An 18,147-nucleotide genomic window follows, 5' to 3' on the forward strand; every position below is an offset into this window, starting at 1 on the left:
CTTCACTCGTAGCACCTCCTGGCACCAGCCTCTGGCCGGTGCCTCTGGAGCGAGCCCCTCATGCCAGGCCTCCAGCTCGGCCCACCAGGCAGGAGAGCTGCCCAGACGCTGGGGTCAGGCCAAGCCCCTGCCCTGCTGCCTTCATGGCATGGCTGTGGTCCTGCCAGTTCCTCAGTGTGCTTCTGTCACAGCCGAGACTCCAGGCACACTGAAAGGGCTGCGCTGAGCCTGGGTCTTCGGGGCGGGCAGGGTCCCATCCTGATGCAGGCCCCAGCCGGGTCGTGGTGTGAGGGCCCTGATGGCGGCCGACTCGGCCCAGTCCCAAAGGCCCCGCTCCTCAGCCTCTCCCTAGCAATCGTCACCCCCTTGGTCATCCTCCACTGCCCTCACTGTTGCCCCCTGGTGGCACGGAGACCGTGTGGTGGAGCAGGGAGGGTCTCTCCTGCTTGTTGTTGTTCCCTGGGGCCACCCCAGGTGTCCTAGGAGCCCCCTCACCGCGGCAGGGTGTGGTCTGGCCTCTTCAAGAGGCTCCACTCTGGGTCTGAGCACTTGGGAGGGAACAGCAGGGACAGGCTGAGGGGAGGGCCAGTGGAGGGCGGTGGGCACATGGACTGGGAAGGGCTACCCCTGCACAGGCGGGAGATAGGGCACAGCCTGCTTGGAGAGTGAGGGGAGGGAGAGAGGACGCTGAGGGCTGCCCATGCGTGTGGGTGGGCCCAGGGCAAGGTAGCAAGGTGGGCGGGGGACCCAGAGGAGGGGCCTTTGGCCCAGCCCAGGAAGGGGCAGCCGGAGGGAGGCCAGACAGCAGCCAGTGTAAAGGGACACAACACACCACCAGACGCAAGGTGTCTGCTGAGCACTTGCCACACAGCGTTCTGCATAAAGCCTGTGTTCGCACTGCTGTGGGCTGCCCTTCACACACTAGAGGACAGTCATGCCGGCAAACCAGGAGCCCACCCAGGTCTGCCCAAGCCTGGCCTGCACCCCCTGCCCCCAGCAGCTCTAGAGTGGCTCCCTGCCATTACGTCTGGGCCCAGCACACCTGAGCTCCGCCTACACCAGGCGGCGAGGGCTCCCAGCACCTGGCCCTTCCCGTGGCCGTGGCCGTGGCCGTGGCTGCTGCCGCCGCCCCACTGCTCCCTTCTGCCTACCTGCACGTGGCTGCGCGTTTGCTGAGTGCCAGCTGTGTAAGTGAGCGTGCCCACCCCATGCCTCTCGCTGACCAGCACCTGCCCCCTGGCTCTCCCTCTGCTGGCTGTGTGGAGCTTCAGTGACACTGGAAGTCTCCTGAGGCTTCTCGGCCGCAGTAGGGGTTGGGGTAGGGGTATGAGAGTTGGCTTTCTCTGGGGGGGGTCGCCCATGCATGCCCCCTGTCATGGCCAGGCTGGCGAGAGGCTGGAGGTCTGTGGTCCCGTCGGGGATGTTGGGCAGCGAGGCACCATATGTGTATTTGTGTTGTGTGTTTGTGTGTGTGTGTGTGTGTGTGTACATGTATATGTGTCTGCACACACGTGCTGCTGTGTCCCTGTCATGGGCAGGCTCCTGCCACTGTAGCCACATGTGTGTGACACGTGTGGGTGCTTTGCTGCTGTGCTATCCTGTGCAGGGAGGCTGAATGTCATAGGTGTGTCCCTGCCTCACACCTGTCCTGCACGTGCTGCTCTTCCGTGTGGGCGTGAACAGTCCTGGTGTCTGTCCCTGACGTCACTAGCTTGTTTAGTCTTGTGCTGCTGCCAGCCTTCACCATGGCCCAGCCACCCCTCAGCCAGCCCAGGCTTCCCTGGACCTCCCCTGGGAGCAGAGCTGTGTGTGGGCAGTGCCGGGGGACCTGCCAGTCTTTCCCTCCAGGCTTGTTGGAGGGGGCAGTGCCCAGAGGCAGCTTCCCTGGCTGTCAGGAATGGCTAGTCAGCCTTTGCAGTGAGAAGCTGCCTTTCCTCTGGCGGTCTGGTCTTGGAGCCCACGGAGACAGGAGGGGTCTGTGGGGGGAGGGGCGAGGAGGGGCTGCCGGTTTTATTTCTCATTATTCCATGCAGTCTAGGGGTGCCCCCCCCCCCGCCAGCAGGGCGCTGGTCTGACCATGGGGTCCCACCCTCCTTCCTCTGGTCTTGAGGCTATACCGCACAGCCCAGCCCACAAGCGTCCTCCTGGCCGCTGGCCCCGCTCCCCTCCTCCCGCCCCCACCTCGCCTGGCGCCCCTCACCTGGCCTTGACCCCCTCTCCCTCCGCAGGCTCTTCAGCAGCCTCGGTGAGCTGAGCTCCATCTCAGCGCAGCGCAGCCCTGGGGGCCCGGGCGGCGGGGCCTCCTACCCGGTGCGGCCCGGCGGCCGCTACCCCGTGGCGCGGCGCGCCCCGAGCCCGGTGAAGCCCGCGTCGCTGGAGCGGGTGGAGGGGCTGGGGGCGGGCGCGGGGGGCGCGGGCCGGCCCTTCGGCCTCACGCCTCCCACCATCCTCAAGTCGTCCAGCCTCTCCATCCCGCACGAGCCGAAGGAGGTGCGCTTCGTGGTGCGGAGCGTGAGCGCGCGCAGCCGCTCGCCCTCGCCCTCGCCGCTGCCCTCGCCGGCGCCCGGCCCCGGCCCCGGGGCGCCCGGCCCGCGCCGGCCCTTCCAGCAGAAGCCGCTGCAGCTCTGGAGCAAATTCGACGTGGGCGACTGGCTGGAGAGCATCCACTTGGGCGAGCACCGCGACCGCTTCGAGGACCACGAAATCGAGGGCGCGCACCTGCCGGCACTCACCAAGGACGACTTCGTGGAGCTGGGCGTCACGCGCGTGGGCCACCGCATGAACATCGAGCGCGCGCTCCGGCAGCTGGACGGCAGCTGACGCCCCACTCTCACCCACGTCCCGGCCGCCCTGCCGGCAGGGCCCCCACCCCACCCCCGGGCCGCGGGCTCGGCCCGCCCCTCCACGGCGCCCGGGCCAGGAATGTTGCATGAACCGTCCTGTTTGCTGTCGCTCGGAGACTTGCCCTGTACATTGCTTAGTGCCCTCCCCGGCCGGCGAGCCCCCCAGCACTCGGCCAGGAAGGGCGCGGGCCAGAAGCTGGAGCGAGAGGGGTCGGGCGTGGGGTGCTCCTGCCGGCCATCTCCCGCACAGCTCCTGGTGGCTACTCTCCCAGAGGGGGGACCTAGTCCAGCATGCAAGGTCAGGACACTCCTTGATGACTGGGGGGTGGGGGGAGACATTGGGGTTCTTGGTTGGGGGCCAAGGAGCCCCCTGTTTTGCATATTTTAATCCACTCTATATTCGGAACGAGAAAAGGAACAAATATCTCTGTCCTTAATAGCGTCCCCTCCCCTTCCCTCCAGCCCCCTACTGGTTTCGCTGTGGCTGCCCAGTCTTCCATCTCTGGCCCCTCACTGCCACTGCCACCCCACATGGTGGGGGGGGACACTCCAGCTGGTCTGGGGTTGGCCAGGGTCCTAGCAGCCCGCCCTGGGGCCCTGGCTCAGCCCTCTCCCCTCGCTGAGCTCTGTGTGCCCCACGACCCTTCAGGTGCTGCGTGGAGGAGGGGCAGCAGGCAGCGAGTCCTGCTGGGCTCTCGCAAGGTCAGGTGGCCTGGGAGACCATGGCCCTGGGTGGGGCAGGGCCCTGACACCCGCCCCTAGCCATCTCCCTTACAGGGCCTCTCCCCAGGAGGGGTCTAGCCTCCTTCCCACACTGTCGGGCAACCACAGAGAGATGCCTCTCTGCCTCAGACCCCAAAGTCTCCTGTCCCCGCCCTGTGTGTGTGCACATGTGCGAGTGTGTGAAACTCTGGGTGTGCCTGAGTGCATCGGAGCCCTGCGTGTGCCTGAGTGGGGAGCGGTCCTGAGGGGCCCCTCTGGACTAGTGCGGGGGGCTTCGTAAGTGTGCTCAGGGTGCGTGCCTGTGAAAGCTCCCGTCTCCACTCCAAAGAAAGTGACGCCATCCCGCACCCTGGGACCTGCTGTTTGCCCAGAGCCGAGCCTCCCCTGAGCGGGCTTCCCTGGTGAAGCCCTGCTGTTTGGGGAGGCCCCTGGGGCCATGGAGGCAGTGCCTCCATCAGGCTTCTGAGGGGTCCTAGGGAGACCCCTAGAGTCAGGCCACCGCAAGCCCTGGGGAGAAGCAGAGACCCCTGAGGGCACCCCAGCCCCCCTTACTGTGACTCCTCACACTCAGCAATGACCTGTGGGGTGGGGGGCTCTGGGACGTTTTTAAACCTAGGGTTTGGAGTCTGGACTAAGCTCCATCCACGTCACTCACAAGTTTCTGTTTATATTTCTAGCTTTTTTTAATAAAAAAAAAAAAACCAGAAAAGAGAAGTTTTCACAGCCCAGGGGCCTGGCATGCCGGTCTGTGCCCGCCCACCCCGCCCGGCCCACCGGCCCCATTCCTTGGCAGAGTCACACCCAGTAACCCTTTCACTAACAGACCAGGTCACACACACAGCAGCAGTCACTGTAACAGACTGCCACATACACACTCAGTCTCACACTCACCTGTGGGTTTTTGGTTCCGTTCAATTTGGGTTTTTAACTTTACAGGGTCAGTTCCGCTTCACCCCTCCTTTTGTATGGAGTTCCATCTGGGGAATTTCACCCCTGCTCCAGTCCTGAGGCCTCCTGACCCTGACGTTGTGATACACCCCACAGAGATCTATGTTTCTTATATTATTATTATTGATAATAATTATTATAATATTATTATGTAATAAATTTATAAGAAATGAAACTTTCTCAGCTGCCTGTTTGAGGAGATGCCGGGAGCACAAACCCTGCTGCCTCTTAGCCAGGTCACAGGCCCCAGCCTTGGTGTGCGCATTCGGCCCCATGCACTGGCGACGCATGTCCCTGTGACCCGGTCTCTTGGCTGACCTCCGTGCCCATGCGCCTGGCTCCTCCTCGCCCCGAGTCCTGCGAGGCCCCCTGCCATGTGCCCAGCTCACCAGCTAGAAGCCCCTGTCTCCAGTGTCCACTTGTTTCTAAACCCTGCTGCTCCTGTCTTTGAGCCTCTCATGTCTGTCCCTGTTGTGCTGACCCCAGGGCTGCCGACCATGTTCAGGCCTTACTTCTCCCTGAGTAGGCAGCCATGTGCCATTGGCCAGTGATGTGGCAAGTCCTGTGTGGCACCTGATGGTGCTCAGTCGGCCCACAGGAAGGGCAGAGGTACCTCGGTGAGTGGAAGGAGGATGAACAGTGAGGTGAGAGGGTGGACACTTTCCCGCTGGGTGGGCAAAGGAGACCCAGAGGGACGCATGACAGGGTGGAGATGGCCGAGCCCAGGACTGGCCGAGGGCCTGGGGCTGCAGACGTGAAACGTCAGGTGAGTCAGACGCCAGTCACCTGAGGGATTTCAGAGGGGCAGTGGAGGCAGAGTTTGGCCACACTGGGTCAGGATGAAGCGTGAATGTGACACAGTGAGGAATTCAGACCTTAACTCAGGTTGTATCCGAGCCAGGGGTGAGGCCAGTGGGTGACGCCCCAGGAGGGCATGCTGATCCCAGAGGGAGCAGGAAGGGTCAGTGGGGAGGAGAGGGTGGACTCAGGTGTCTTCACCCAGAGGAGGTGGGGAGGCAGGGGCGCTTTGAGGAAGCATGTGGAGGTCTGGATGGCCTGGTAGGAAGCAGCAAAGGCCCTTGTGAAGGTGGGACAGTGACTGTTCCACCGTGGGACCTTGAGAGCCTCACAGTCTTGTCTAGAAAGCCCCACAATTTCAAATTTTCAACATTTTCAATTTTTTTTTTCATTGTCAAGCTAGAAACTGGTCTTCGTACAGAAGTGACTATGAAGGAAGTCAAGGAGTGGGGCATTGGGAGGGCCCGAGCATAGGACGGAGGGGGACCCTGACTCCCTCCAGGCCTGAGCACTGTGGCATTAGATGGCTTGGTGTCCCTGTGAGCTGCACTCGGAGCCCTGGGTCTCTGGGACTGGGACCACGTGCAGAAAAAGAAGGTGGCTCGCCTGCCATGGAGATGGCATGGCCCACTCTGGCTCTCAGGGGAGTGGGGAGAGAAGGTGAAATTCCCACAGGTCAGAAGCTACACCCATGCTCTGGAGACAAGTCGGAACCCTCAAGGTCTGGACCGGAGGAACTTGCGAGGGGACATAGAGCAAACACAGCTCCAAGTTCCAGACCCACCGAGCTGCAGCCCACAGATGCATCCGTCAGAGGCATCGTCACTCAGGGCCCAGCATCCCTTTCCTCTCTGGTGTCCTCACGACCTCAGAATGTTCCAGCTGTACCCTCTCAGGGGCCCTAAGCAACATTCCAACACTGTCTCAGCAGCCTGGAGCCGAGGCTGCACCCCTCCCTCACTATGTCACCCCAAGGTTCTATGGACAACTCCGGGTGGGGCCCTTGCAGAGACCTGGCTCTGCAGAGGGCCATGCAGGAGAGCAGTGGGGTGACAGAGACAGGAATGGGAGAGGCGACATAGGGACAGGTAGGAACCACAGGGGGTTAGGGACGAGGGTGAGAAAGGGTGGGGGCAGCAGCTGGAGAGGCACGTGTGGGTGGGCGCCTCACCAGCCGAGTCAACTGGGACCCCAGCCTCTGGCTTGAGAGTCCTGACTGACCTTTCCTCCTCCCGCCCTCACTCCTGGAACCGTGTGGAGATGTCTGCTGCTTCCATTAGTTTTGAGGACAAAGTTAAACCTTAGTGGGCCACGTGCCAACCCTCCATCCACTATTGTGGCCGAGGACAGGTGGGAAGACTGGTAGCCCCTTCTAGAATCAAAAGCAGGTGCTACTTTGCAGAGTCCAACCATTGTATTCTAGAATCTAGACGCTGGGTCTTCTAACTTTATTTTTGCATAACCCTGAATGTTCTGAAAAAACTAGATACTGCTGTAAATTTTGAGGTTTATAGCTAACATTTTCGTCATATGTTTAAATACTTGCAAAGTTGTGATTGCAAGAAAATTGTACATATTAACAATTCAAGTAAATGGTTACATCATTCTGATAAATGATTCTCATGGATCTAAATACCATATCAATTATCTGCCCATCAAAATCCTGTAGAAACACCTGGATCAGTCTTTCTGTAGCAGCCAATACTGTAATATCACTTCCTGAATCTTTATTGCCATTCCTTAAACTATATTTCCAAAGTCTATTCTAGTTACTTGATCAGGCACAATCCAATAAAGCAAGGGAGGCCTCGTAACACTTGGAAGGCAAGCTGCAGTCTGTTAATACTCAGGTTGGTGAAGCAGGACCCTCAGTTAGAGCAGGTGAGGCCGTGTGACATGAAGGTGACAGGGAGAGAGAGAGGAAAAGAGAGACCTTGGGCACTGGCACAGGGGAGAAGAGGCCTCACTGAAGCAAAAGGAACATCCCCATCCCTGGATGCCCCGGAATGGGAAGAAAGAGGTCCCACATTAGTCAGCCCTGAAGCCTTACACTTGGAAGAGACGGGGTCCTCCTGACACGTGGGCAGCAGAGATGAAAATCTTGTGACACTCGGTAGTTGGTATTATCGAGACCTGATTGCATTTATCTGGGGAATTGAAGCCTCTTGCTTGGCGGAAAAGAAAATAATGCATGTCAGAACTCAAAGAAGGGCATTAAACCATCTTGCCACACGCTGGGGGATGAGGCCTTGTCACTCGCTGGTGAACAGAGGTGAGAGATCTTGGCCCAGTAATAGGACAGAAGAGACCATCTGACCTGCAAGGAGAGTAGATCTGATGACACTCATGTCAAGAAAATGATAGCTTCTCGACAGTCAGGTATGTGAGATGAGGTCTCTGGACTCTCCTCCAAAGAAAACGAGATGTTCAGACGCTTGGATAGAATAGTGGAAATGCCTGACACTCAGTAGGGAAGACAAGATCTTGGGAGATGTGACATGCTTACACTAATGTGGGGGAGACGAGACCCCTTGGTCACTTAGAGAGAAGAGCTGGAACCTCCAGATGTAAGCAGAAGAGAGGCAATCTCCTAACACCAGGTGGAGGAGACCCTAGGGTAGGGCATAGAAGAGCTCCTTGCACTCAGATAGGAGATAGGAGGTTTCATGACCCTCAGATAGGAGAGATGAGACCTCAAGTCACTCAGGAAGGGGAGGGAAAACCTTTGGACTCTCAGGAAGGGAGAACTTCGCACACATACAGGTTAGAGGGGACCTGTGGTCCTCAGGGAGAGAAGACAAGCTCCTGACATTCAGGTATGGAGATGAGACTACTCTCAAGTAGGGGACAGGAGACTTCCTGGGGTAAGGTGGGGACATGCCAGATTGGCAGATGAACCCTCAGAGTGCTCATGCAGGTGAGATGTAAGCACTTGACATGCAGGTAGAGGACGTGAGACCTCCTGGCTCTCGGGTAGAGAAGATGTGACCAGTGACACTCAGGGAGTGGAGATGAGCCCTTTGGCCCTGCCATGGAAGGAAAGAGACGTCCTCACATTCAGGGAGTGAAGGTGCCAGCTCCCTGACACTCAAGACCTCCTGGATGTTCAGTTGAAGGGGGTGTGAACTCCTGAAAGTTACGAGATGAGACGGTATGACAGTCAGTCAGAGGCTGTACTCAGGTGGAGGACTCAAGACTAGCTGACAATCTGAAAACCCTTCCCACTCAGGACGAGGACATGAGGTGTCCTGACACTCGGGAAGGAGAGGTTGGGCCTGTCACCCTAAGATATATGGGGTGCAATCTCATGACACTCAGACAGGCTAGTTGAGACCTTATACTCAGATAGAGGAGGTAAGACTGCCCTTCATGCAGGTGGAGGTATGGCCGCCTCACACACTTGAAGGGAGGTGAAGGATTTTAACACTCAGGTATGTGCAGTGAGCACTTGTCATACTCTGGTAGATGACATAGTGTCTCCTCTGACACTCAGAAGGACAACACCTTGGTCCCAAAAAAGAGACCTGGACACACTCAGGTAAACAACATGAGACCTGTGACCCTCAGCATTGGACCAAGGAAGGTGGGCTTTGAAGTCCTAAATTCGGGACATTCAAAATGACTCTTTGAAATGTACGCTAAGGGCACCCACTTGCCAACAGCATGTGGTATTCAGGATCTGTCTACCTGAGCCTCAGTCCCTTTAACCGCTAACACCCTGCACCATCTTGTCACAGAGGAGCTGAGTTGGAATAAGGACCGTGGTTATAGCTTGCCTGGTGGCAGACCCGAGACCTGCACAAAGCTCAGGGGATGGGGGACCTCAGAAGAGCAACTGGGAATGATGATCACGGGAGGGTCTTGGGACAGAGGGAGGGGGCTGCATCCCCATACCCTCCACCCCCACCCCAGGGGAACCTGTGCATGAAGCCAGGAAGTCATTGCCCAGCCTGCCTGCTGGCGGTGGGGGTGGGGGCTGCCCTGCTGATTGGCCAGGAGGCCCTGGAGCTTTGTGAGGTCACGGGGCTTCCAGGCCAGGCTGGGTGGGAGTATGGTAGAGATGCTGCCAACTGCCGTTCTGCTGGTCTTGACAGTGTCTGTAGTCGCTAAAGAGAACACCACGTGTGAGTAAGTGTCAGGGACACCTTGATAGGAGAATAGCAGAGCCCACCCAGACTGCCTCTGTCCAGGGCTAGAGAGGCGGCCATGCTTGGGCCTTACCAGTCCCCCAGGTCTCACAGCTCTTGTGACCCACATCCCCAACTCAGACCCTCCCTGCTCCTGGCACCCTCAGCCCAGAGCCCCCAGGACCCCAGCTGTCTATGGCTTCCTCCTGAGACACACCCCTCAGGTCCCAGGGCTCCCCTAGCCCATGCGTACAGTGGCCGACCTCACTGCCTCTTGAACATCAAATCTTAATTCTCAGGAGCCCCCGTCCTCCCACAGATATGAGAGGCCTCAACCTGTGGCTGACCCCAAAGGCCCCCCGGGCATTGTCAGCTATACTCTAGGACCTTCACTCCACCTGTCAACCCCCACGGCCCTCAGTGCACTCCCCATACCTGGGGGCCACTGTGCCTCCTGCAGCTACTCTCTCTCCTGTCACTGTCCAGCCCAACCCTGCAACCGCAAGGCTGGTTCTGAAGACTTCAGGCCATCACACTCTCCACTCCTGCTTTTAGCCCGCCCTCTGCCCAGGGATCTCCCACACTTCCAGGGCCCCCCACTTTCTCCACCTGTGGCCACACCCACAAGACCCAGGAAATCACGTACCCCTTACCACCATCTCCTGGAGCCTGAGGCTTCCTGCCGCGTCTCAGCCCCCTGGCCCCACCCTCAGCCCCTTTGACTGTGTACACTCGGGTTCCCTCATGTTCCCAGAGCCCCACTGTACCAGCCTGGGTCCCTGCGGCCCCTGGTGTGCCTGTTTGGGTCTGACTGTGCCCCGCTCTCTCCGCAGTGGCCCCTGTGGGATCCGGTTCAGGCAGAGCCCGCAGGGGGCCATGCGTATTGTGGGTGGCCAGGCTGCAGCTCACGGGGCCTGGCCCTGGATGGTCAGCCTCCAGGTCTTCACTTACCACAACAACCGGAGGTACCACGCCTGCGGGGGCACCCTGCTGAACGCCCACTGGCTGCTGACCGCCGCCCACTGCTTCAGGAACAAAAAGTACGTGTGGGGCCGCGTGGAGGACAGTCTGTAGACGGGGCCCTTCTCCAGGGGCTGCACGCTGCACTGACTGTGAGCGGCTGGCTCAGGCCTCACCAGGGCAGGCTCTGAGGGCCATGGGCACTGGGGGTCTGGGGCAGCCCGCTCACCATGATGGTGACCAGCTGCCCTCGGTGCCCACAGGAAAGTGTATGACTGGAGACTGATTTTCGGGGCCAGGGAAGTGGAGTATGGCAGCAACAAGCCAGTGAAAGCACCTGCACAGGAGAGATACGTTGAGAAAATCGTCATTCATGAGCGATACACAGCCGGGTTGGAGGCCAACGACATCGCTCTCCTGAAGATCACACCCCCCATTGTCTGTGGGCACGTCACCGGCCCCGGCTGCCTGCCCCAGTTCCGGGCAGGCCCACCGAGGGTCCCCCAGACCTGCTGGGTGGCCGGCTGGGGATTCTTAAAAGAGAACGGTGAGTATGGGAGAGGCTCCAGGGGGCACTGCTGGTCACTCCCTGTGGACTTTGAGGAGCAAGGGCAGTATGTTGATGCCTGGCTGAGGGCCTCTCAGGTCCAGCATGGTGTATGAGGAGGTAGGCCCTGCCACGGCCCCTCTCACAGCAGGAGGAACAGGGTGAGAGTTCCCTGGGCACGGCCACACCTGGTGACACGTGTGGTCATCTAAGGGCAGGCACAAAGACAACCTTGGCATTTTTACAATGGGGTCAAGGCCGCGTCTGTACCCGGGGCCTGGAGCCCAGGTGCCATGTTCTGGAAACGGGGACACAGCACTCGGATGGCGTTCTGTGGCTCGAGGCCAGTCCTGGCTTTCTCTGGGCCTCAGTTTCCCCATGTGTGAATGGGGCAGATCACACGGTCTCCAGGCTCTGAGGTCCCAGAGGCCAGCCCTGCTGCCCCCACCCAGGCCTGGCGGTCATTGCACCCAACCCATCCCACCCATCGGAGTTGTTCTGAGGTTTCTCCAGACTGGGAGAGGGGCAGCTGGTGGGCTGGCTTTCTGCGGTCAGCAGTCGGCAGCGAGGGGTTTGCCAGTGGGGCAAGACCAAGTAGGAGGGGCCTCTGTGTGAGCTGTACTCTTAGCCTTCCACATTGGTCGCATGAATTGTCACCGAGTCACCTAAAGGATGTGAAAACATGATCAAAATTAACTTAGCTCTCGGTCTCTTCTGTTCCTTGACAATGGAAACCTTAGGCTTCCTAGTTCAAGGCAGTTCAGTCATTTGAGATTAAAACCACGTCTTTTTTGGTAACCAAAACCCAGTAATTTCAGGATTCTTCCTTGGGGCTCAAGTCCTCCCGTCCCACCCGTTCAGCATCCCCCACCCCCACCCCCACCAGGTTGCCCTGCTCTGCCCACCTGTCCAAACAGGGCCCCAGCTTTTGGGGGCTCTTGCAGTCTTTGGGAGGCTGATGTCAGGGTTCCCACCTGGAAGACTCCCCATTTTTGTGTAGGAGGAGGGTAGGCTCCCAGCTACGTCTTGGACAACATGCAAGACCTCTGTGGTTCTAGAATCTCTAAATTGAATGCGATTTCTGTCATTTGTGAGCAAACACATCCCCGACCCCCAAGGCCATGTCTTAAGAAAACCTCCAGGCTCCAAGCTGCTAACGCCTTTGAGACCTCCCTTTCCCGCTTCCTCCCAGGACGCCTGTGCTCTGGGGTAGGACAAATACTTCTAGGGTAGGGGTCCTTTTCCCATTGACATTGGAGCTTCTGCAGACTTCTTCAGCATTTGTCATTTAAAACTGAGGTGCTAGGAATGCGAAAACCCTTCTCTGTTTCAGGATATCTGACTTTTAACCATGAAACCATGGCTTTCAAGACTAGGCTCTGCGCCAGCTCTGAAAGGGTCGCCTTAATGGCTAAGAAGCCAGGCTTGTTGTCAGATTCCAGCGACACCCTTACCTCAAGGGCAGTGCATGAGCACAGTGCTCCAAAGGCAGGGAAAGGCGGGGCTAAAGGGATCAGGTGCCTAACGCCACACAAACACACATTCAGCAGCCGTTTCCCAAATGCTCTCGGAGTGCCCAGCCCTACCCCCGAGACTGCACGTGATCCTGTCTTCCTGTCCCCCACCAGGTCTGACCTGTCAGCCCCCATCTGTACTGCAGATGGCGTCAAACCCACCCACTTGGGGGGCCAGAGCAGCCGCTGCTGTCAGGACCCTTCTGTCTGTGGGACCAGCTGTCCTAGAGGGGACAGCTGATCGGCTTCAGGACTCTAAGCCAGATGGGGGGCTGGTGGTGCAAGCCACAGCACAGGCTCCTGACACAGTGTGTGACAGAATAGATAGGACGCACGTGGGGCAGGACTCACCAGCCCAACCAGGGCACATTGTCTGCAGTGAGCGGATGAGTCCTGACAGGGGGTACAGGCAGGGAGGGAGACTTATAGTCAGACTGTGAGGCTTGAAAGGTGTGCCCTGGGCTTGAGTCTAGAGAGGGGAAACCTGGGTCCAAGGCCAAGTCACATCACATCCCACTGTGACCTTGGGCAAGTGGTGCTCACCCTCCCTGCGGGACAAAAGGGCAGTGACAGCACGAGGCGGTGAGGTTGCTGCAAGGAGTCGATTAGATGGTGGCTGTGTGGCCCAAGCGAGTGGTCAGCACACACTTATGTAATGGCGTATGTCACCGCGAAGCCCCATGACCCACCGTCTACTACCCCTCCCTGTGCCCTCGGCCCCTCGTCCGTATGCATCCGCTGGTCCTTCCACACCCACAGCATCCCTGTGCCTCAGCCCCACTCGTCAGGTGTGCATTTCCTCCCCTTCAGGAAGGAGTACACGGGACAGGCCAGGGCCACTGACTCATAGGTCTGGGCTCAAATGGAACGGTACAGGACACGGGGTCAGCGGCGGGAGGAAGCAGGGCTCCCCAGGCGTGAGCGGTGGTGACCCCTGACCCAATCGCCCCACTGTAGACTACAGGACGTCGCCTGTGCTGCAGGAAGCCCGCGTGGAGCTCATCGACCTGGACCTGTGCAACTCCACGCAGTGGTACAGCGGCCGCATTCGCTCCACCAACGTGTGTGCGGGGTATCCCGAAGGCAAGGTGGACACCTGCCAGGTAACCACCCTAGTGCCCGGCCCTGCACACCTCCTCTCGCATCCTTCAGCTTCACACCTGCAGGGCCTGCCCTTGTGACCCTTTCTCTGGTCCCATAGCTACAGTCATGATAAGGAGGGGTGACACCCACCAGCTGCCCCTACAAGAGCCAGCCACCACCTGCAGAGCCTTCTCCCACCCTAACACAGAGATCACGTGGCCCGACACTGCCTCTGTATGTCTCTTCCCCAGAATACAAACCTTTATACTCACGGTACACACACGCTGCTGCGTGCACGTAAAGCCACACACATGGGCACCATTTTACTTGTCTTCCCTCCTCACTGCAAGGAAACCCACGACCATGCACAACCTTCACACCTTGACTCACTGTTGGTACCACCTCAAACTTACTACAACCACCTGTGTTTATGGCAGCAGGAAACCACGTGACTGCTGATAGTGTCCTCCCAGAGCCTATGGCCCCTGTGGGCTGGGGGACAGTGGCTCAGGCAGACAGTGACTCCTGTGTCCTTCTGGGCAGGGGGACAGCGGCGGACCTCTCATGTGCAGAGACAGCGGGGAAAACGCCTATGTGGTCGTGGGAGTCACAAGCTGGGGGGTAGGCTGTGCCCGCGCTAAGCGCCCTGGAGTCTACACATCTACCTGGCCCTACCTGAACTGGATTGCTTCCAAGATCGGGTCCAGCGCCTTGCAAAGGGTTCAGCTGTCCACTCCTTCCCCCCCGACTGCCGCAGCACCTGCTAGACTCCCCTCTGTTAACCCTTCTCTCCACCCTCCTTGGTACTTCCAAGGGCCCCCTCAGCCGCCTTCCCTCCGACCACCTGCACCACGACCCCGGCCCCGGCCCCCGGCCCCACCACCCTCCGCACCGGCACCCCCAGCTTCCACCAAACCTCCCCAAGTTCCTTCCTTTGCCAAGCGACTACAGCAGCTCATAGAGGCCTTACGGGGGAAGGCCCTTTACAATGGAAGAGGCAGTTATGAGACAGAGTCAGCAGACCTCACTGAACTGACCACCTCCTCCTCATCCGACCCCACTGTCAACAGGCCCCACGAACTCTTCACTCTTCAGGGGAAGAAAAAGATGAAATAAATAAATATGTACAAAGGGATGTTTTCTGGACTCCTTACCTGCCTTCCTCCACTCCACCCAAACCCACATCAAATATAACCTCCCTCCCTTCACCCTCCAATGGGGTGGAAGTGCTTGTATATTAATGTCAATTGTGGGTTTTGTTTTTGTTGTTGTTGTTGTTGTTGTTTTTAGCTGAGCCATCCTGCCACCTGTTGGCAGCTCAGCAGCAGCTGAGCTCAGGCCCAGCATCGAACCGCTGTTGCTCAGAACTCGCACTCTTGAGTGAGCTCTTAACCAATTGAGCCACTCGGCCCGGCCCAATTGTGGATTTTTTTTTAATCCCGATTTTTCAAACTGGGACATGAGCTAGGCATGGTCTTTATTTCACACTCAGCGTCTGTGCACATAGGACTGTGGGTGAGGGCCCTGGAGGCAGCTATTGGGGGTCCACGTGCCCTGGGTGTTTGGTGTGAAGAGAAGGACCCATGAGAGGACTGAGTGAAGAAGGCTGGGTTCCCCAGGACAGACAGGACGACAGGTGGCCGATGGCCAGAACAATGAGTGTCCACCACAAAACGGTTCAGCTCGTGGCTCTGGTGGCAGATTGAACATTGTCTCTTCAAGCTCATTACTGGTCTGTGGTTCAACCCTATTGTCTCTGGATTCAAGCAAATTAGAAAAACTAGTATTTGCAAAAGCTTTCCAGGGATAGCGATGTGGGATACGATTAGGACAGGTCTGAGTGAGTTTTGGGAGTACTTATTTTAAGATCTTCCATTGCAAGGAACAGAAACCAATTTGAGCTGTTTGAGTGAGGATGGGAAATTTATGTATTGTAAGGATACAAAGGTGTCACACAGAACTGGTAGGGAGGACCAGGAGCAGACACCAAGAACGGAGGAGCCTGGCAGGTGAAGCTTTCGCAGAGTGGCCGCTGATGCTCAGTCTACATGGCCGCACCTCCCCCCCGCCCCCCGCGTCCCCCGCAAGTCCAGAGTCTGTCCTCAACCAGAACTGCTCATGCTCATTTGCAAATTCCAGGGAAAGAAGTCCTGAGGGGTTCAGGTCAGTAGCCCACTGTGGTCAAGGCGAAAGTCAAACTTTACTGTCTGGTTAGCTCCTTGTGGGTGGGGACAGGGGCCCCAGAAAGAAGACACCTGGATCGGGCGGAGCCACTGTGGCCAGCACCCACTGTCCTCTGTGTTCAGCAAGCCGTCTGTGTGTCCAGCGCAAGACGGTCCTGGAGAGAAGGTGCAGGATCATGTGACAGGAACCCCGGCGACAAAGCAGAGGGGCTGGGGCTGGAAGGAAGGCTGGTGAAGCAGCCCCAGGGCTGCGTTTTCGGGTCTGGTCAGTCTGCCTGGCTGGAGTAAACCCGCTGCCTGGGTGACCTCAGCAGGCATGTGGCCAGAGGGCGGTGTGAGCTCAGATGAGGGCGGTTGCAGTCGTTCAGAGCAAGGCTGACACACTGTTCGTGCTCATGAGCGTGGGCTGTTGTTTGGAGCCGGCTGGTGGTGAGATGCTGGACTACCTGAAGTTTACCTGCAAGGGGCGCTTATGGCCCCGGAAATGCCTGGGCCACGTACTGCATATGGGTGAGTGACCCACAGCTCTGCAGTTTGGCAACATTTGCTTAAATTAAAAAAACAACTTCTACCTGCCTTGGCTAAGAGCCAGCACCACTAGAATGGGAGCTGGCATGAATGTTCGTTCCGTTGGTTTTGGGCTTCCTCTTCTGAAGCCAGTTTCTTAACCTCCCTATTGGGTACCTAATCTTCGTACCTGGTGTCAGACACTAGTGACCCTGTAAAAAAACACTGAACAAAACTCAGTGTGCTGGCCACAGAGCAAGACAGAAGCCACGTGGTGGTGTGAAGACCAGAAATGGTAATGGCAGCTGCTCAGGACTTGCTGTCACCCTCGCGGGCTGAGCCTTGAGCCACAGCCCGGTGGGTTGACCCAAGGGGGCAGTGGGGCCAGGCGCGCTCAGGTGAGGGCGTCAGGTGGCCATGGAGGGACTTTGGACAAGTGGTGGAGTCGCCACAGTGCCAGCAGCTCCCTGTCACCTGCAGGGCCCTCCTTCCTTCTCCTCTGAGCCTTCCGGGGTCCAGACGGACTTTCCAGCCACTGCCCCTCCCCACCCCATTGTCCTCAATTTATCTCCTCTCTCTCCATTGAGGAAGTCCTCTGTGGGTGACACTTTGGTGCCCTTCCTGGGACACAGGGCCCACCCACACTCAAGGAATAATCTGACGGGAGGCTGGAGACGGGGGCCTACAGAGTCCAGGTGAGAGCTTCTTGTCCTTCTGAAACGCCCCGCACATGAGAATGCACTTACACGTAATGGAGCCCCGTTCTTACTTCCCACTGTTCACACTACTCCATGGCTTCCTTTCTCATCCAGCAAATGTAGAGATATTTTCATATGAGCACATATGACCCCACTATCTCTGAGTTACATCTCACAGCAGGAATTTTCACGAGACGCATTTCCTTCCTAGCAGGGAACAGCTAGTCTTCTGGCTTGGCCTTCCCTCCGTGTACCCAGTTCTCCACCTCCAAGCACACACTGGTTCATATCAAACTCATCAATCTTAGCAAGTCTAAGAGATGTTCTAATTTTCATTGTTAAAACTGTGAATGAAGCTGTTATAAGTGCAGCAACAATCACTGATCTGCCTTCAGGCCCCTGTAGATGGTCTAACTTTGAAAATGGCTTACAGGCCCTGGAGCAGATCTTCCTGAGCACACAACAGGGAGGGGGACAGAGAAGAAATGACAAGCCGTGCAGTGAGCCAACCAAAGGGCGTCACAGCCCCTGAGGGACATGCTCATTGGGTCCCTGAGGGATGGTTAGGCAAGTGGTCCATGTTTTCAAAAACAGAATTCATAATGGGCCTTAACACCAGGAAGTATGACAGAAGTTGGTTTGATGACAGCTAAAAGTGCTCTTGGCAAAACTCCCACACCAGAGGAGTGGGCATGTCAGGAAGACACGCACTAACGACACTTAGAGAGGAAGAGCTGATGGTGATTTCATCCGTATGCAAAATCTCATATATGCCAGGAACAAACATCTCAATGAGCACAACTGCAGTAACTTTGAATGGAAATGGAAAAAATGGAGGTAGTTAATCTTTAATGTGTAGAAACAGGTTACCTCAGTGGGGTTTTCTGCGGAGACTGTATTCTTGGTAAAGACTCGGCGATGACCTACTCCTGGACACGTAGCTGAGCCTTTGCAGAGATGTGTGCTCACGTGTCTCTTGGCTAACTACCTATGTGTGCAATGGCTGCATCACATGGCAGGTGTATGTGTAGCATTTTTAACAAAATGCCAAGGGCCCCCCGGGTGGCTCAGTTGGTTAGAGCGTGTGCTCTGAGCAACAGCGTCGCCGGTTCGATTCCCATATGGGCCAGTGAGCTGTGCCCGAGCTGAGCTGCCACTGAGCTGCCAATGGGTGAGAGCACGTGCTCTTAACAACAAGGTTGCCGGCTGGACTCCC

The 18,147-nt window shown here is 57.6% G+C and overlaps 2 protein-coding genes across 2 annotated transcripts in view; both read left to right on the forward strand.

Annotated features, from left to right (window-relative positions):
* Positions 1-4,639, forward strand: part of SHANK3 (SH3 and multiple ankyrin repeat domains 3) — a gene marked incomplete at its 5' end in the record, with an annotated part of 48,406 nt that extends 43,767 nt beyond the window's left edge. The window contains 1 exon segment of the mRNA XM_019668547.1: positions 2,229-4,639. Within this exon segment, the coding sequence (XP_019524092.1) occupies positions 2,229-2,820 (592 nt within the window).
* Positions 4,640-9,363: 4,724 nt separating this feature from the next.
* Positions 9,364-14,659, forward strand: ACR (acrosin). The gene is made up of 5 exons (XM_019668549.1): positions 9,364-9,440; positions 10,273-10,479; positions 10,663-10,946; positions 13,418-13,563; positions 14,087-14,659. Exons 1-5 carry the CDS (start codon positions 9,364-9,366, stop codon positions 14,657-14,659), a joined length of 1,287 nt encoding a protein of 428 aa, XP_019524094.1.
* The last annotated feature ends 3,488 nt before the right edge of the window (positions 14,660-18,147 follow it).

The sequence above is a fragment of the Hipposideros armiger genome, unplaced genomic scaffold, assembly GCF_001890085.2.
Source record: "Hipposideros armiger isolate ML-2016 unplaced genomic scaffold, ASM189008v1 scaffold_530, whole genome shotgun sequence".
NCBI classification, from domain to species: Eukaryota; Metazoa; Chordata; class Mammalia; order Chiroptera; family Hipposideridae; genus Hipposideros; species Hipposideros armiger.